This window comes from Trichomonas vaginalis, chromosome II (genome assembly GCF_026262505.1).
Source record: "Trichomonas vaginalis G3 chromosome II, whole genome shotgun sequence".
In the NCBI taxonomy this organism is placed as follows: Eukaryota; Parabasalia; order Trichomonadida; family Trichomonadidae; genus Trichomonas; species Trichomonas vaginalis.
The window spans coordinates 7,333,930-7,352,609 of record NC_067204.1 but is presented as its reverse complement, the minus strand read 5'-3'; the positions used below and the strand labels follow the sequence as shown (position 1 = coordinate 7,352,609).

Below are 18,680 nucleotides of genomic sequence, written 5' to 3'. Positions count from 1 at the left end.
CAGTTATATATACGTCAGCAGTAACTGGCGAAAACATCGACGATGTATTAATTGATCATATTGCCTCGTCATTGGCCGCAAAGTCAACGTTTGAGGGAACATCAGTAATATCCAAACCCCAGCCGAAACAAAAAAGAAATGTTGTTAATACATTTTATTTATTTTGTTTGGTTTCTGCAATTCGGTAGTCTAATTTTATAAAAAAGTAATTACTTTTATATGTATTTGTCTTGTTTATGTTATTTAGTTTTTACCATTCAGAATTTCTGATTTAAAAATGGCTTTATTTGAAATATCCATTAGATATTATACTTCAAAAGCATGAAATTCGAGTTCAATATTATGATTTATGGCAGAAAATTTCACGATAATTTTAAAAAAGAGGCCCGTTTTAAAACCACACATAGATACAGTACTACTCCATCATACTGATAATTTTCCCAATAAATTTTAAGCATTGTTTTAATCCGCCGAAGCAAATTTCACATCTCTCTCTGAAATTCAGATCGCGTCATTGGGTTGAAAGCAAATATTATAAATTTCATAGATAAATATAATAATATATAACTAAACTACGGAAATTTACTAAAAATGAAATGAAATTATAAGGAATATTGCAAAGTGTTAACTGAAAGAATTAACACCACGAGCAATAATCACATTAACGATAGCTCTGACTTTTCCAACTCATTGAAATCAATTGAATCAAAGATTGATTGGAAAAGCTCATTGTCAATTTTTGTCTCAAATTTCTCTTCTTTTTTGACAACGGTAGGCGGTTGATATGGCTTGCTATTAGATGCATCTGAAGTCATATCTAACACGTTGTTCACATTTACATTGCGGCGCATTAATTTGCTATATTGCAATTTAATTGAAAATACTGTTCTATTTTTCATTTGAGATGAAATAAATGACCACTTATGGCCAATCTTCTCAACACAGTTAAGTATAAATAAGTTTTCTTCTGGTGTGAATTCGCATTTGTTTCTTCGATTGTCGAGGTAATTCATCCAGCGCTCCTTGCATTGTCTTACACTTCTTGTACCCATTTGTTGTGACACAACTGTCCAATTAATAACCCTCTTTTTGTGATAGAAATTCACTAATTTAATGAGTTTTTCATCCTCTTCCTTTGAGAACATGCTTCTTTTTCTTTCTTTAACTTCGCCATTATGCTTTTGCTTTGCTTCAGAACCAAATCCATGGAATTCATCATCGCTAGATCCCATATTTATTTAACCAGATAGCGAAATGAAAATCATGCTTTTCAATATTTGAGGCAATTCAAATGGAGTAAAATTCGGTATTGGAACAGTTCTATATAATTCATTGCATATAGCAAAAATACTCCGGTTACAATGTCAAAAAACTTGAAGGAAATTAAGTTGTTATCAAAATTGAGAGGCCAACAGACAAATAACTCCTAGTTTGAAGGGGACGATACCAACCAACTTTCTAGTGCAGAATATGAATATATACATCATAATAAATGAAAATAATTAATACAGAAAAACTTTTTTAATGAAATTTCAAGTTTTCCTTCAATTTGATGAGGTGCGTAAATCATATTCCTATTATTCACATGTAGACACAGAAAGAGATATGAAAAAACTAAAATAGAAATTCTGTTTTTCAACGTTTTGATAAAAGATTATAAATTTAAAAAAATAATTATGATATTTTTAATCAATGTGGTAAATTGAATAATTAATAAAACAAAGCAATTTAGAAACTTCTGAATTGATTTTTATATAAAAATGGAAATTAATTTGAATTTGATAAATATTTTTGCTATTGATGAAAACATACTGCATACATATTAATATTTTTGCACACTTAAAAAATTGGTCCGGTTAGTTACTTAAAGCATCTTTTCTAGGCTTGATGGTATGTTGATTTCTTTCGGGCACGTTTGAAAGTATTCAATTTATTCAATTTTGATAGAAATTGGCCTCTGCCCTTTTAAATTTTTCAAAAGAGGATTTTATTTTTTATCCGATTTCTGATCGTTATGATACCAATTACACTGTGGATCAAAATAAATTTAGAACGATAATTTTCAATTTTATAAGGCATGTTCCAACAAATATATAAACTTGAATTCTTTGCTGTATGGATAATTTAAAGCAACATTAATTAAAGCAAACATTATAATCGATTATCAATTTCTGGTAATTTCAATTCTGAAAAATTCACAAAATAAACAAAACGTTGTCAATCAATAAAATGACGAATTATTTTTCTTTCTAATAATTCTCTAAGTTTTCAAAATTTAAATGATTTTCTTCCATCTTTGAATCAGAAAATTAAGATTTTTTTTCATTTCATTTTAAAACTATCCCTTTATGATACATAGCCAAAACTAACATTAAAATTTTATTGTTTATTTTTATCACCCCAAATTTATCACTTTACAAATCTTACATTAGTAACTACAACTTAACTAATCAATTATTCTTCATAACAATCAAGATTTCAACCAAAATAACAACTCTTTTTATTATTTACGTCAATTCTCATAAATTCAAACGCTATGTAAGTGAATTTGAGCCGTAAAATATATATGACGATAGGTTTCATTTCATGCTTTATCAAAAACTCAAAATTGTCACAATTTTCGATTCTTATCGACTAAATTGATAGTATCTCTTTACTAATTTTTCAGTTACATTGCAAATATCGTAATAAGTCAAGCTACTGACCATAGATATTCCTTTTAAATAGTAATCTCTTTAATAAAATTTTCCAATTTTTTTGTTTTTAGAAAAATGAATTAATCTTAGATAAATAAACAAATTAGTTAAAAATAGAAATATTATTAAGTAAAGAAAAGTTCAAGCATTTATTAAAAAAAAAATTATAAAAATTAACGAAGGATACCAGCAGCACGAAGCTTCATGAGGGCGTCACGGATTGTAGGATCAGATAAGTACTTCTGAGCTTCCATTGGATTCTCCTGCATTGTTCTAAGTACGTTACTAATTGTAGGATCTTGCATAATTCTCTGGATCTCAGGATCAGCCATTGCGTGACGAATCTGTTCCTCATCAGGTGCTGTATATGAGTTCTTAGCGATTGCTGCATTGACAGATTGAATTCCACCGATTGCTTCAGCGTTGTTTGGATCAATTCTCAAAGCCTCGTTGTAGTCATCAAGTGCCTTGTGGTATTCCTTCATCTGGATGTGGCAGTAGCCTTTTCTTGTGTAAGCTTTGACGAATTTAGGATCAAGTTCAATTGCTTTGTCGCAATCCTTGATGGCCATTGGCATTTCACCGAGTTTGGAGTATGCACCAGCTCTATTTGAGTATAATCTGGCATCGCGTGGTGCTCTTTTGATGGCTTCGTTGTAATGCTGGATTGCTTCTGGGATATTTCCTTCTCTGAAGCATTTGTTACCTGCTTCCTTCTCTTGTTCAGCGATCTCTGGGTTCTCGTAAGCTGCGGCATCGCGTTTTGCCTTTAATTGCTCGAGACGAGTTAATTCGCGCTTCACAGTTGGATCTTTCTTCTCGAGAAGTGATGAATTAAGGGCTGCAATGGCTGCTTCGAGGTTTCCTCGGGCCGCTTCCGCTGTAGCGATCTTTGTATATGCTTTTGCAATAGTTTCATAATCGCAACCGTGCTGGCGACCGAGTTCGATACCTTTTGTAGCAACATCAACAGCTTCCTGGTACTTCTTTAGCTTTGTAAGTGCTGTAGCCTTGTTATTGTAAAATGTAACGTTATGTGGTTCGATTTCGATAGCTTTGTCGTAGTGTTCGATAGCTCCTTCGATGTTTCCTTCCTTGAAGAGCTTGTTGCCTTCTTCTTTCTCGGCTTCAGCTTCATCATTCTTTGGCTTTGCTTCTGGCTTTGGTTTCTCCTCTTCCTTTGGCTGTGGAGCTGGTTTGACTGGCTCTTCTTCGTCATCTTCTTCATTTGGAGACTCTGATGAACCTTTTTGATTTGCTTGCATGCTCTGTAAGAGTGGTTCAAGGAGAGCTTCCATGCAGACTTGGACACGATTATCGCTTGCGTAATTCTGGAAGTTCTTTGGATTTGCCTTGAGATCATCAATAATTTTGACGAAGCCTGGGTCATTGAAGAATGCGGCTGTCTTAGGATTGTATCTGAGAGCATCGAAATTCTCTGGCCTGAAGAAATTACCTAAGTTAGCGAATGGATTTGCTCCAGCACTTGCTTGCTGTTGTCTGATAGCGTTTTCGCATGCTGCAAGGTCTTCCTTTGCGCCTGCATTGTTTGGATCAAGCTCAAGAACCTTTCTGTATGAAGCAGCAGCACCTTCATAGTCATGTAAACCTTGAAGTGCAGCACCGAGACGAGAGTGGCCACGTGGCCAGTCTGGCTTGATTTCAATAACCTTTCTAGCATCAGCTGCTGCTTGCTGATACTTCTGAGATGCACAGTATGCACCAGATCTGTTTGAATAAAGTGCATAATTAGTTGGATCTAAATCAATAGCATCTGTATAGCACTCAATAGCCTTTGGGTAGTTGTGTTCATTGAAGAATTTGTTACCTTGGGCTTTTAGTTCGTCAACTCCTGACATCAAAAAGTTAAGTGTCCGCCCATTTAACTTTACGATGATTCAAAAAATAAATCGCCAGACCAACTAAATTCTCTCAAATTTTCCCTATGCTATTTAGATAGCCTGGATACTTCTCCTGGAGATTTATAACATTTTGAGAACTTATTTGTATGCAATATATTGAGATAAGATTGTATATGAATTAATAGCAAATCTTGATCAAGGTAGTCCCTTCAATATGCTTCAAACATAAAACAATTCGTTGTATTGCTCTTTCATGTTGTTATATGCTCATCATATTAGATAATTGAAGAAGATTATTTATATATTTCGATGTATAGCATCAATTTCTAGGATGACAGGATTCTTGGCATGATCTCTTCATCTGTTAGATCAATTATTTCCAAATTTGACAATCTCAAGAGAGGAAACTTTGTTATAACTAAAAAACATTCCAAATTGGCAAATAAAGGAGTACGAATTCGAGAGATATTTATTAGCTAATGAACATAAATTCAAGGATGAAGAGAAAACCTCTTATATTAAAAACAGCAATATTGCAAGATCTCATGCAAGCAGAGTCCAGAACAGTAATACGTACATAACCATTTCCCACATGTCCAATATCCTCAACACGATTGATTGAAGTTGGTGATGGGATTTCAGAATTTCCCTGGATTGTTACAGTATTTTCAAAGAAGAATCCAGAAGGATGCATACTGGTTCCTAGTGAGCTTCCTCGAGCATTCATTGCAATACAGCCTGGGTGGCCGCTAATAAAGGAGCTACCACCGCTACCACCCGAAGTAAATTCAGAATCTCCTACAACAGAAACCGATCCCCCAAGCCCACCATAATATCCTCCACCGCCGCTTCCGGCTGTAGAAGGGCCGTCTTGTCCTTTCCCACCTTGGAGAATTTGGTACCCAGATGTTTGTGTAGCAGCTCTGACCAAAGAAAGGGGTGAACCACGTGAAATTTGCCCTTATGTTCCTTTAATTCCGCCGCCATGGCCACCTAAGCCAGCGCAAACAAAGGACCCGCTGCTTCCACCACCACCAGCCACCATAATTCGATCATAAATGGTGGGATTGTATGTGGCGGTTTTTCGATATTATTCCTTGATAACTCTTGTTCATCAATAAAATACAACAATGAAATAAAAAAGTTCATTATTTCAAAACGGAGTTTATATTGTTGGATATGGGAATACTCATCATGTTGATACTCTGATTTGGCTAGTATAAATCAATAGTTACCATGCAACAATAGTGAAAGAGTAATCATATTCAGAATATTTTGAAGTCAAAGAATTTTATATCACTTCATATTTGGCTTCTAATAAATTTTAAATTTAATTTTGATAAAATTAAAAAAAAAAGGTAGTGGGGCTTCCAGGCACTTCGTGCCCTCTAGCCCCGAAGATGTTTAGTATAAATGAAGTTTTTATTCGGAAAATTGTTAGTCTTCTGGTGTGAATTCGGAGGACTCTTCTTCTTCCTCCATTGCTTCTGGGAAGAAGCCTCTTCTGGGTCGAAAACATTATATAATGGTCGTCGTTTTCACAAATTATATATGTTTTCATGTTTTGTCACTTTTCTGTCACTTTTCGGGTAAAAACATTTTTATTATTATATATAAATGAATTTTACAAAACCTCCGTTACCGTTCTTTGGAAATAAGAGTAAATGTAAAGATATTATATTGAGAGAACTTAAGAAACTACCGAATGGTCTAACATTTGTAGATTTGTTCGGTGGAAGTTTCTATATATCCCATTTGTGCCATACAATTTTTCCAGACTCAAAGATTATATGCAATGACTTCGACAACTATATGGACCGTCTCAAACATATTCCAGACACAAACAATATATTGAAAGAGTTAAAAGAAAAGATACCTATAGGTAAGATAGAACGTATACCATTAGATAAGAAAAAATATGTGAGAGAGGTTTTGAAAAAAGCAGAATATATAGACTGGGATAGTATATCTGCTAGACTATTATATAGTGGTTCTATAAGAGTTCATGACATTGAAACACTTATGTCAAAAGTTTTATATCTTAACTATACAAATGTTTTCAAAGAGGACATAGAAAATATATTGAGGGTATAGAGTTTGTGAGATGTTATTGGACAGAGTTGTATGAAAAATATAAAGACAAGGAAAATGTTTCTTTATAGTGGACCCGCCGTTCTATAACACATGGGATTTTCAATACCAAGTAGACTGGACTTTGAGAGACTCTTTAGAAACTTTAGACGTTTACATAACCATCCATGCTTTTACTTTACATCCGATAAAAGTGGTTTGGAAAGTGTCATGAAATGGTTAGAGGACATACATGACTATGAGTTTAGATATGACAAGATAGAATATGAGAGAGGTCCTATAAACCGGAGAAAGTGTCATAACAAAGAAATTTATTAGTAAGTAAATGTGGTTTGAAATAGGACTACTTGTTTTAGGTTTTTTCCATTGTGTCATTTATTTATTTGACGTGGCAGAAAAGTACAGAGAATATGAAGATGAACCAATGCCTGCAAATGTTCAGTATATGTACTCGTAAGAGATATTTTATCTAATATTAAATGGACGCACAGAACTTAGCGAATGCACAGCAACCTGGACAACCAAACCCAGAGAATATTCCAAATGAAGTTAGAATACAAACTGCAATGTGCAAACTATGGTCAAGTGCCAACAGATGTACAAATGCAAACTGCCATGTTCAAATGACGCTGCGTTAGGTTTGCCACCATGGTATGCAAATATGAGATGGAAAGAGTTTTATACAAACCCTGAAGTGGGATATAAACAACTTTATGCAGATGACGCGAACACAGGAGTTGACCCAGAATATGTTTTCTACCAGAGGAGAAACAGAATGTATGAGCTCCAGTTAAAGAATGCTATGGAACTCAACAGGAAACGTAAGAGACTAGGCGGACATTAGATTTTTACATATAGTAAAATGGGTTTCTTCAGTAAGATAGGAAACTTCTTCGAAATGTTGGAAGAGGTATATGGAATGGAATAAAAACCGTAGGAAGAGGAATTTGGAACGGAGTCAAAAATATTGGTAAAAGAGTAGGTCAGTTCGTTGGTATTATACCTAAAGACCCTGAACCAGAGAGCAAGCTCCTGTTATACAACAGCCTGAACCTACACCACAGTCTAGTTGGCAACCAAATCCAACACCTCAACCGTATTAAAAAATTATATTTTACCGTTCGATAGTAGTTGTATATGAAACTAAGTTCTAAGTAAAACGCATGATATATGGAATTATTCTTTTTCTTCCATCTGTAGTAAACCATACTTGAAAGTCTGAAATACTTCCACTTGGTGGTTCGTATAACTTTGTAGGTTTTTCGTAAAAATCATTCATCAGACATAAAGAAAGAGTTTTGCGCACCAGAAAATGAAGCATGAACAATAATAGCATCTGGGTCGAAAATATTTTCATATGTTCCATTAGGGTTTTCGACTTCATAAAAGTCTGGGTGTACTGATATGCTGCAGGCTGATTTAACATCCTCATAAATCTATACCATGCCAAGTTGTTATATTTTGTAGAAATATAAACGTTTTCTCCAAGGTCTTCTATTCTATTGATTTTAACAGTTGCTTTTTCCTGTCATAAATAATATCGAGATGGTATTCTCCCTCGTCAATGTTATACTGTTTTGCATATTCGATATAGATATCGTTTATTTTTTCTTGAAAAGCTTGAAGAGTTGTTTCTAAGTTTACAAGCAAACTAACTTGTAAAAGTTTTCCCTGTTCAAATTTCTCATACATACGTTTTTCTTGTTTATAGTATCGAACTTCAAAACCGACCGTAAATGGGAAACCATGTATGGCTTCTGAAATGAACTTCATTCTACGAAAGCCAATAGCTTTTGTGACAGATGGTCTTAGCCATCTTAATGGTAGTCAAAACGATAGCCTTCATGCTTTACGGTCTCTGTCTCAAACTTTTGACCGACATTAGTAAAAAGTTCATCTAATGGTTTAGTGTAGCAACTCTTGAATTTTCTTTTCTATTGGAAGCATATTTTATCTAGAATAAAAATGTCGAAAGATATTGCTTCCATAAGAGAAATACAACACAACCGACAACTCATTATGCAAGCTCTAAATAAGAACACAACAAACTTTTCAAACTATTCTAAGATATCTGAGTCATTGAAAGAAGGAAACTTAAAACTGACATTAAACCCAATGACAGATGAGTTTCTGTTCAAGACAATAAGAACCATACTGTCTGTATAAATCCAACAAAGGAACTTTAAACGAGAAACCTATAAATGAACTTCTTTTGAAAACAGATGTTGACAACAAAGCTGACAAAGAATATGTAGACGATGCCAATAGCAAAAGAAGAAGAAAGAGCTAACAATGCTTATGCAAACAAAAGAACATACTCATCCTGAACTAGCAGACAAAACATTGTTGACAATAAAATGTCAAGTGAAGTGACAAGAGCTGAAAACGAATATTCTAAAAAGACTCATACACATTCTATATCTGAAATAACAGACTTAAACGTTAGCCTTGAAAAGAAAGCAGACAAGAACCATACACATACCATTGCAAATATTACAAACTTACAAGAAACCTTAAACAGGAAAAGTGCCGTTGGACATACACATTCTATATCTGAAATAACAGACTTAAACGTTAGCCTGAGAAGAAAGCAGACAAGAACCATACACATGATTTCTTCACAACTGTTGCTATAGAAAGTATTGAAGGAACGGTTGAAGAAACTGGTGGGATGCATTATATTGTAAACCTCCTAACTTTCCACAAGGTTTAACATCGGATGACGACATAACGACGATGAGAAACATTAGATGTAAAGATGTTTATGTCATGAAGGATGAATATAATATTAAATTCACTGCTCAAGATTTTATATGACAAGAAAGCAGACAAAAAAGAGCTTCAAACATTAAAGACAGAAATACTTCAAACATTATATCCTATAGGCTCTATTTATACGTCAATGAACTCTACCAGACCAGAAACAGTTCTGGGTTTTGGAACTTGGACTCAAATAGTCGACAGGTTTTTGTATTGTGCAAACTCTTCAAAGGAAACAGGGAAGTAAAACGATTTCAGGTGAAAATTTACCTGCACATAGTCACTACATAGATTTAAGTACATCTCAAGCAGTTGGCATAAGCATAAATTTTGGGATTGGTCGGCAATGACAAAAAGTAAAGGATATGATGTTAAAGACAACGTTCAGTTTGCTATAAATTGTTTCTGGGTATCTCTTTCTTTAAAAAAATCTTAATTTTCTGATTCAAAGATGGAAGAAAATCATTTAAATTTTGAAAACTTAGAGAATTATTAGAAAGAAAAATAATTCGTCATTTTATTGATTGACAACGTTTTGTTTATTTTGTGAATTTTTCAGAATTGAAATTACCAGAAATTGATAATCGATTATAATGTTTGCTTTAATTAATGTTGCTTTAAATTATCCATACAGCAAAGAATTCAAGTTTATATATTTGTTGGAACATGCCTTATAAAATTGAAAATTATCGTTCTAAATTTATTTTGATCCACAGTGTAATTGGTATCATAACGATCAGAAATCGGATAAAAAATAAAATCCTCTTTTGAAAAATTTAAAAGGGCAGAGGCCAATTTCTATCAAAATTGAATAAATTGAATACTTTCAAACGTGCCCGAAAGAAATCAACATACCATCAAGCCTAGAAAAGATGCTTTAAGTAACTAACCGGACCAATTTTTTAAGTGTGCAAAAATATTAATATGTATGCAGTATGTTTTCATCAAATAGCAAAAATATTTATCAAATTCAAAATTAATTTCCATTTTTATATAAAAATCAATTCAGAAGTTTCTAAATTGCTTTGTTTTATTAATTATTCAATTTACCACATTGATTCAAAATATCATAATTATTTTTTTAAATTTATAATCTTTTATCAAAACGTTGAAAAACAGAATTTCTATTTTAGTTTTTTCATATCTCTTTCTGTGTCTACATGTGAATAATAGGAATATGATTTACGCACCTCATCAAATTGAAGGAAAACTTGAAATTTCATTAAAAAAGTTTTTCTGTATTAATTATTTTCATTTATTATGATGTATATATTCATATTCTGCACTAGAAAGTTGGTTGGTCATCGTCCCCTTCAAACTAGGAGTTATTTGTCTGTTGGCCTCTCAATTTTGATAACAACTTAATTTCCTTCAAGTTTTTTGACATTGTAACCGGAGTATTTTTGCTATATGCAATGAATTATATAGAACTGTTCCAATACCGAATTTTACTCCCTATTGAATTGCCTCAAATATTGAAAAGCATGATTTTCATTTCGCTATCTGGTTAAATAAATATGGGATCTAGCGATGATGAATTCCATGGATTTGGTTCTGAAGCAAAGCAAAAGCATAATGGCGAAGTTAAAGAAAGAAAAAGAAGCATGTTCTCAAAGGAAGAGGATGAAAAACTCATTAAATTAGTGAATTTCTATCACAAAAAGAGGGTTATTAATTGGACAGTTGTGTCACAACAAATGGGTACAAGAAGTGTAAGACAATGCAAGGAGCGCTGGATGAATTACCTCGACAATCGAAGAAACAAATGCGAATTCACACCAGAAGAAAACTTATTTATACTTAACTGTGTTGAGAAGATTGGCCATAAGTGGTCATTTATTTCATCTCAAATGAAAAATAGAACAAGTATTTCAATTAAATTGCAATATAGCAAATTAATGCGCCGCAATGTAAATGTGAACAACGTGTTAGATATGACTTCAGATGCATCTAATAGCAAGCCATATCAACCGCCTACCGTTGTCAAAAAAGAAGAGAAATTTGAGACAAAAATTGACAATGAGCTTTTCCAATCAATCTTTGATTCAATTGATTTCAATGAGTTGGAAAAGTCAGAGCTATCGTTAATGTGATTATTGCTCGTGGTGTTAATTCTTTCAGTTAACACTTTGCAATATTCCTTATAATTTCATTTCATTTTTAGTAAATTTCCGTAGTTTAGTTATATATTATTATATTTATCTATGAAATTATATATATTTGCTTTCAACCCAATGACGCGATCTGAATTTCAGAGAGAGATGTGAAATTTGCTTCGGCGGATTAAAACAATGCTTAAAATTTATTGGGAAAATTATCAGTATGATGGAGTAGTACTGTATCTATGTGTGGTTTTAAAACGGGCCTCTTTTTTAAAATTCGATGAAATTTTCTGCCATAAATCATAATATTGAACTACGAATTTCATGCTTTTGAAGTATATAATTCTAATGGATATTTCAAATAAAGCCATTTTTAAATCAGAAATTCTGAATGGTAAAAACTAAATAACATAAACAAGACAAATACATATAAAAGTAATTACATTTTTATAAAATTAGACTACCGAATTGCAGAAACCAAACAAAATAAATAAAATGTATTAACAACATTTCTTTTTTGTTTCGGCTGGGGTTTGGATATTCACTGATGTTCCCTCAAACGTTGACTTTGCGGCCAATGACGAGGCAATATGATCAATTAATACATCGATGTTTTCGCCAGTTACTGCTGACGTATATATAACTGGATAGCCGTAAGTCTTTCCGTAGGCATTTCCTTCTTCTATTTCTACTTTATGATCGGGACTGTCAATTTTATTTCCAACTAAAACGATTCCAACTTTCTCTGATGCGTGATCTTGCAATTGTTTAATCCATCCATCAAGGTGTCGGAAAGTTTCTGCATCCGTTACTGAAAAAACGATTATTGCAGCGGTAGCTCCTTTAAAATAAATAGGAACAATATTTCTGTACATTTCTTGGCCGGCTGTATCCCATAGTTGATATTTTACGGTTTCGTTTCCAACCTTTGTTTCCATTTGCGTTATACCTGCGCCAATAGTAGTCATTGTACGACTTTCGAAGAATCCATTTTTAGCATAATGAATTATTGATGTCTTTCCCACTCCAGAATCCCCAATAAATATAATTCTTGGTTGGGTTTCATTAGAGGTCATTAACTTTTTTTATTTGGCGAGAATAGAAAATTTAATTTATTATTGAATATTATCCAAAAATGCATTACCCTTATATATTTACCTTTTTTAGAAACACTATTGAATTTTTGATAGGAAAATATTCTTCGTCGATTTTTGTGATGTTGTATTGTAAATTCGAAATCATTATCCTTGAAATCAAAAAAATTCAATTTGTCAAATTGAATTTAAAAATCTGAAATCTGATCAACGAACACCCAAAAATCCTTTACCGATATTTAAGATAAGGTCTTGATCAATTACTTACAAATATCAAATTTTCAGAAATCAAGGCAAAATTCAGTTTTGGAAAAACAACAGTAAAGATAAGTTTAACAAATAAGACAAGTTCAGAACATAGAAGCTAGTGTTAAGTTTAGATCAGAATTATTACTGATAATAAAGTAAATGAAATTAAAATTTGATTATAAATATTACATGCACAAGATTCCGGATGACGGTTGAGATATTCTATAGTGACATTGTATATCGTTCCTTTAAAAAGATCATTTTCACTGATTCGTATTTTTCCTTTTCTTTGTTTGATAATGACAGCTTGTACCGCCGAATAACGGCAGAAATATGCGCCTATAGTTCGTACTGTTTCAGAAATTACTAAAGTTGAAACGTATCGAGTTCCAGAGAAAGCAGCAACTGTAATTGTTTCAACTCCATAAGGGACAGAAAAGTAAGTTATATTTTTATTTTTTGGAAAAATATACAACGTTTTCATGTCTCTGGTATAAAGTATTCCGTCTATTGAAATAAATTTAGGATTTTCCGGTGCAACTTGCGCATACTCAAGAGTTTCTATTAGATCGAACGAATTTCCTGAATCCAAATTGATTACGCTTCTTGGTATAGTTAAATTCTTAATTTTTGTTCTTGTAAACACATCATTACCAATTATTTCAAGAGAATCCGGAAATACAACATCCTCAAGCATATAGTAATTTGAAAATGCACCTTTTTCTATCTCAGTGATTCCATTTTCAATAATCAAATGAACTGCATCAGTTGAATGATCAGTTTGAGGCCCTAAAACTCCTGTTCCCTTGATTACAAGAGTTTTGTTTTGGTCTATAAATTCATTTAAAGCTAAATCTGAATATCATTCAAAATTTTATAAAAAATTGACAAAAGTGATAGTTGTAAAAAGATGTATTGATCGACCAATACCCTAATATTTTTAACATTAATGCTTCAAATGTTTTAAATCTAAAATATATTGCATATCGAAATTTTGAGTGAAGTTGTGTTTGATAAGAAAACCGATCATTTGTCATGCGTCTTAAGGGTGCACCCGCATGTACGTTTATTTGAGAGGAGGAGGATTACCCTCTCAATTTTGAAAGCTTCGTTAACTTAATATCTCGATGAATATTGGATTAAAATTGAATTTGCCCATACCAATATATCTGATACAATATCCTTAAGTTTTACTAAAAAGAATTTTTTAAAATCCCTGCAGATTCGGGGATTTTTAAATTTTTTGATTTTTTTCGAAAATTTTTCAAAAAAAAAATATTTTCAGAAGAGCCTTAACGGCTAAGTTTTATGTTTAATGTTGAGTATCAAAAAGAATGGGCATCTGATATAGCCATCATATATCCCAGAAGCAAATAAAAATTCTGACTTTTTAAGCATAAAAAATGAAATTTTATTTTTTGCAAAAAACAGGCCACCCGGATGTACGTTTATTTGAGAGGAGGAGGATTAAATTTTTGAAAGCACTAAAATTTGTAAATATGCTAGTTATATAATAATATGCATTATTTAAAAAAATAAAAATTAAAGCACGTTAAAATCTTTTTTGATGAATTTTTACAAAAGCTACTCAGGATAATGCAAGATATGAGTAGTTAAACATAAATTTCAAATCAGATTTTACTTATAATAAATATTTTAAATTTCCGAAAATTAAGTTCAGATCGACTCTATACGTAGTAAATACTAAATAATGTGCCAAAAACCTATTAAACAGTATCAAAACTATCAAGATTGTAATGTTTTTGAAGAAAAATTTATAGAATTATGGACCTCAAACAGATATTATGTAAATAAAAATAATATAATGAATTTATTTATTCGTATAATAGCAGTAATAAGTCGATTATTCACTTCTACTTCTGAGATTTGAATTTAATTTCGACAGAAAAAGAGATTCAAGAGGAAAATACTAGGGGATACAAACAGCCACCATGACAGGATTATTATGGAGCCAAGTTGTATTTTTTGATATTTTTAGAGTTTTCCTACCTATTTAGGTACCAAGTTATTGCTTAAAAATTAAGGTTCTAAATTCTGAAGTTTACATGATCCTCCCGGGCGCACCCTTAATAGAGAGAATACACTCATCGAAAACAATCTTCAGCCAATGGCTGGCTGCACTCCAGAGGAGATCCAGAGTCGGTTTGTCAAAGCAATTACACCATACAAAGAGTTCATTGATCAATTTCAAGCAGCTTTATTGCTCAAGAACATCAAATTCTTTGTAGCAATTATGGTTACAGTTATTGGTTTGATCACAATCTTTGGTTTACTTATTAGATCATCCATTCCAAATCTTGTTGTTGCAATTATTGCAATTCCAATCTTAGAATTATTCTATTGCTTTGATGCACATCTCAAAGTAAAGAAATTATACATTGCTGAGATCCCACAATCAGCTGAAGGTGCTCTTGATCGTCTTTGGACACTTGAAGAAATCATTGCCCTTGTTTGGAAGCCAGCACTTATGATTTGGCGTTTCGGATTCTTCGTTTATGCTACATTTGTATGTCCAAACCCAGTAGATACAATCGCTTTCATTTTAATGTGCATTCTCCTTTCATTTGTGAACAAGTTCATCAACTTCTTTGTTCTCTTCTCTGTTCTTCTTGTTCTTGCTCTTGTCGCACCAGCAATTCTTGTTAAAACACCAGCTGGTGAAAAACTTAGAGAATTCCTTAACAAAAAGAAGGAAAAAGCTGAATAAACATAAAATATAAAACTTTAGCCTGTCATGTAAAGATTATTTAATGTCTATGTAATTCTCCCCTACCAGAAAATCTATAGGAGTATCTAAAACAAGAAGAATTAATATTATGAAAATAATCATTATGTTTTAAACCATAAAAATAAACTGGGTTTATCTCATGATCGTGTTAAATGAAAAATATGAATTGTTTTCAAATATATATTTTTTTATTCAGAAATTTAATGATCACAATGGCAATCTGGTGAGCATTTGTTGTCTTTTGTGCAGTGGCAATCGTTTCCACACTTGCAGCCTTCGTTGCAATGGCAGCCTTCTCCACAATGGCAATCTGGTGAGCATTTGTTGTCTTTTGTGCAGTGGCAATCGTTTCCACACATGCAGCCTTCGTTGCATTTGCATTCCTTCTGATGACACTTGCACTCACCATCACAGTGGCAGTTCTCTGAGGATTGCTTGTTGCACTGGCATGTTTCTTGAGCAGACATCTTCTAAAATGATTTTATGATGATTCAAGTGATCTCTCAATAAATTGAGAAATGTTTTTTCCCCTCTCAAAAAATCTCACTCAATTCAATAAAATTCTCAATGGTTTTATCAATTATTTATATTGATGTGTCAATAGTAAATCTCTTAAGTTTGAAAAAAATCTTCATTGTTCACTCAAATTTGAAACTTTTATCTTCTCAAAATATATTTTGCTGGTGTCAAACCGCCATTCCTCGGAGGATAATGGGCTGATCCTGATCGAGCGATTGAGAGTACACCGAAATTGAATGTGTCTCACAAAACATATATATACATTGATGTATTTAAATTCTTCATTACTGTATAAAAATTCTTTATAAAAATATCTGTTATACGGTATGGCATCTTTTGCTGGTCGCTATGTTCACTGCCAGAGAAAAAGTCGTTCAAAGGTACCACATTATAAAACAATTGAAAGTTGTTTATAATAAATGTGAAATTATACGGATTCAATATGTAACAACCAAAATTTATGTCACATTGGTACATTTGAACACTCTAACGTAACAAATAATTCCTGTTCAAATATAATTTTATACTAATCTAAGTTGTTATACTAGATCTGTATAAAGATTAGAATTAGTTTGAAAAATAAATAGCATGTAGCATATTAGAGAAGTTAAGAAAAAAAAACGAAATAAAATTTCATATAAATGAACTAAATAGTAAAATAATAACAACAAATAATTTATTAATATCGATATCAGTTATCCTCTCCATTCTCAGCTTCTTCATTATCCTCATTATATTCTTCTCTATATCTAGTTTTTCCTGTATGGTCAACATCTTGTTCTTCTTCATCTTCTTGGACATCTTGTTGATCTTCTTCACCTACATCGTCTTCTGTTATTGGTGTTTCGTCAATTTCTTCGACATGAGTCAAATATTGTAAAATTTCGGTTCGAGCGTTAGGAGTTTCTGAGAATGGGGTCTGATAAATGTAAAGATATTTAAGATTTTCTAAATTGCCAAGATTTCTAAATGGCTGAACGTTTTCTATTGGATTTCCATGCACATCCAGAACTTCAAGTTTCGGTAGTACACTTAGCTGTGAAAAGTCTGTAATTTGGTTATCTCCGATGTCGATATCGTTAACTTCGGTCATATCTGGGAGAATAACATTATCTAATGTAGTCAATGCATTTTGGTCAAGCTTATATTGCTGTAAACTCTTTAAACCGGTCATGCAACCTTCTTTTACGTTTTTCAATCCATTTGCTGATAAAAACAAATGAATTAGATTAGGAAAATGTGTAAATGCACCTTCTGAAAGGAAGAATATGCGGTTGTTTGATAGATCAAGTTCTTTTAATTTTGGAGCCTCAAATTTATCAACGAAAGAGAGCTGGTTATGTGATAGATTGAGGGTCTCTACTGTTGGGAAATTACATCCTGAAAGTGTTGTAATCTTGTTCTCTGAGAGATTTAGTATTTTTAGATTTGGAAGTTGTGTAAAAGGAGTAAGATCTGCAATTGAGTTGGTTTTGAGCTCTACATTCTGAAGATATTTGAATTCTGTAATGTTTTTCGCCCCTGTGATGTCTGCATTAGTAATGACCAAAGAAATAAATTGAAAATTAAATTCATTTTCTTCATCATCGCCTCCACGGAGATCAGAAAGTCTATCCTGTATGAATTCTCGACTCATTTCGAACTGTTCCTCTTCTTCACCAGAAGGATAAAGTTGATTATATACTATTTCGTAGGCTTTCTTGAAAAATGTCTCAAAACCATCTCGTGTTATTGCAGCATCAGGAAGCTCGTTCTCAACCATGAATTTAAGATCATCTATTGTACAATCAGGAGGGATTCCGAAATCAAGTTTCTTGAATTTAGTTAGTGTTGCCTCTAGCGCATTCTCTTTTGAAATGAACTCACCTTCGCAGTACTTATCGAACAGTTTATTTGATATGCTAACAATGTCATTGTCTTCTTCTTCCTCCATACTTTCAAAAATTTTTGCTCGTTTTTTTCAGGATTGAGCAGTTCTGGACCAGGTCAAATTGAGGTACATTAAATCTACTATTGTTAATTAGGATAGACTTTGAATAAAGAAATCTGAATTGTGAAGATATGGAATTCCTTACATGCAATATGATAATTTATCCTTTAATTTTATATCCATTTGTTAACCCTACTGTTGTATGTTGTAATAACATGGTTAAAACTAATCATAAATGTATAAATATAATGTTTCTTAAAGAATATGAAAGAAATTGATACATATAACAATATCAATGAAATTGCATCTAGTCTATATTGTGTTTACAAAGTTAAAACAGTTATTCATTAGAAATTATAAAAACGTTTTAAGATGCTTTCGATATTTTTCGAAAATTTGATGTTAATATGATACAAAATTTAAAATAATTGAATTTTATTGATATCAATCCTGAGCCAATTTTCAAAATAATTTGGGAAATTGATTTTTTGAATTAAAATTCAATAATTTTTGACATCAAAATAGAAATTTACAATTTATTTGGAAAAACAAAATGAGGTTTTTCGAGTAGAAAACATCAAATGTTATAAGGTGGCCGATTCTGGTGGAAAAGTGCTGGGAAACGTTC

At 32.3% G+C, this 18,680-nt stretch overlaps 10 protein-coding genes and 1 pseudogene across 11 annotated transcripts, besides 2 other annotated features; 4 read left to right on the top strand and 7 right to left on the bottom strand.

The window, feature by feature from the left end:
• Nucleotides 1-551: 551 nt before the first annotated feature.
• Nucleotides 552-1,260, bottom strand: TVAGG3_0501140 (RNA polymerase II transcription regulator recruiting protein; the record flags this gene model as incomplete). The annotated part of the gene is made up of 1 exon (XM_051236608.1): nt 657-1,232. One exon carries the CDS (start codon nt 1,230-1,232, stop codon nt 657-659), a length of 576 nt encoding a protein of 191 aa, XP_051094432.1.
• A 1,563-nt stretch (nt 1,261-2,823) lies between these two features.
• Nucleotides 2,824-4,571, bottom strand: TVAGG3_0501130 (positive regulation of catalytic activity protein; the record flags this gene model as incomplete). The annotated part of the gene is made up of 1 exon (XM_001304134.2): nt 2,870-4,555. The coding sequence occupies one exon, from the start codon at nt 4,553-4,555 to the stop codon at nt 2,870-2,872; it is 1,686 nt and encodes a 561-aa protein (XP_001304135.1).
• A 438-nt stretch (nt 4,572-5,009) lies between these two features.
• On the bottom strand, nt 5,010-5,792 carry TVAGG3_0501120 (glycine-rich protein family; the record flags this gene model as incomplete). The annotated part of the gene is made up of 1 exon (XM_051236607.1): nt 5,031-5,489. The coding sequence occupies one exon, from the start codon at nt 5,487-5,489 to the stop codon at nt 5,031-5,033; it is 459 nt and encodes a 152-aa protein (XP_051094431.1).
• Nucleotides 5,793-7,310: 1,518 nt separating this feature from the next.
• Nucleotides 7,311-7,493, top strand: TVAGG3_0501110 (uncharacterized protein; the record flags this gene model as incomplete). Its single annotated transcript, XM_001304135.2, has 1 exon — nt 7,311-7,493. The coding sequence occupies one exon, from the start codon at nt 7,311-7,313 to the stop codon at nt 7,491-7,493; it is 183 nt and encodes a 60-aa protein (XP_001304136.2).
• An 18-nt stretch (nt 7,494-7,511) lies between these two features.
• On the top strand, nt 7,512-7,752 carry TVAGG3_0501100 (annotated as a pseudogene). The gene has a single exon. A coding segment is annotated over exon 1 (241 nt).
• Nucleotides 7,753-9,045: 1,293 nt separating this feature from the next.
• Nucleotides 9,046-9,819: a mobile genetic element.
• Nucleotides 9,820-10,898: 1,079 nt separating this feature from the next.
• TVAGG3_0501080 (RNA polymerase II transcription regulator recruiting protein) lies at nt 10,899-11,587 on the top strand (the record flags this gene model as incomplete). The annotated part of the gene is made up of 1 exon (XM_001304133.1): nt 10,927-11,502. One exon carries the CDS (start codon nt 10,927-10,929, stop codon nt 11,500-11,502), a length of 576 nt encoding a protein of 191 aa, XP_001304134.1.
• A 424-nt stretch (nt 11,588-12,011) lies between these two features.
• On the bottom strand, nt 12,012-12,587 carry TVAGG3_0501070 (GTPase protein; the record flags this gene model as incomplete). Its single annotated transcript, XM_001304132.1, has 1 exon — nt 12,012-12,587. The coding sequence occupies one exon, from the start codon at nt 12,585-12,587 to the stop codon at nt 12,012-12,014; it is 576 nt and encodes a 191-aa protein (XP_001304133.1).
• Nucleotides 12,588-12,958: 371 nt separating this feature from the next.
• Nucleotides 12,959-13,714, bottom strand: TVAGG3_0501060 (ribonuclease inhibitor domain-containing protein; the record flags this gene model as incomplete). Its single annotated transcript, XM_001304131.1, has 1 exon — nt 12,982-13,551. One exon carries the CDS (start codon nt 13,549-13,551, stop codon nt 12,982-12,984), a length of 570 nt encoding a protein of 189 aa, XP_001304132.1.
• A 186-nt stretch (nt 13,715-13,900) lies between these two features.
• Nucleotides 13,901-14,941: a mobile genetic element.
• Nucleotides 14,942-14,956: 15 nt separating this feature from the next.
• Nucleotides 14,957-15,605, top strand: TVAGG3_0501040 (uncharacterized protein; the record flags this gene model as incomplete). Its single annotated transcript, XM_001304130.1, has 1 exon — nt 14,983-15,582. One exon carries the CDS (start codon nt 14,983-14,985, stop codon nt 15,580-15,582), a length of 600 nt encoding a protein of 199 aa, XP_001304131.1.
• Nucleotides 15,606-15,776: 171 nt separating this feature from the next.
• TVAGG3_0501030 (cysteine-rich, acidic integral membrane protein-related family) lies at nt 15,777-16,099 on the bottom strand (the record flags this gene model as incomplete). Its single annotated transcript, XM_051236606.1, has 1 exon — nt 15,804-16,070. The coding sequence occupies one exon, from the start codon at nt 16,068-16,070 to the stop codon at nt 15,804-15,806; it is 267 nt and encodes an 88-aa protein (XP_051094430.1).
• Nucleotides 16,100-16,806: 707 nt separating this feature from the next.
• TVAGG3_0501020 (uncharacterized protein) lies at nt 16,807-18,055 on the bottom strand (the record flags this gene model as incomplete). The annotated part of the gene is made up of 1 exon (XM_001304128.1): nt 16,814-18,055. The coding sequence occupies one exon, from the start codon at nt 18,053-18,055 to the stop codon at nt 16,814-16,816; it is 1,242 nt and encodes a 413-aa protein (XP_001304129.1).
• Between the last annotated feature and the right edge of the window lie 625 nt (nt 18,056-18,680).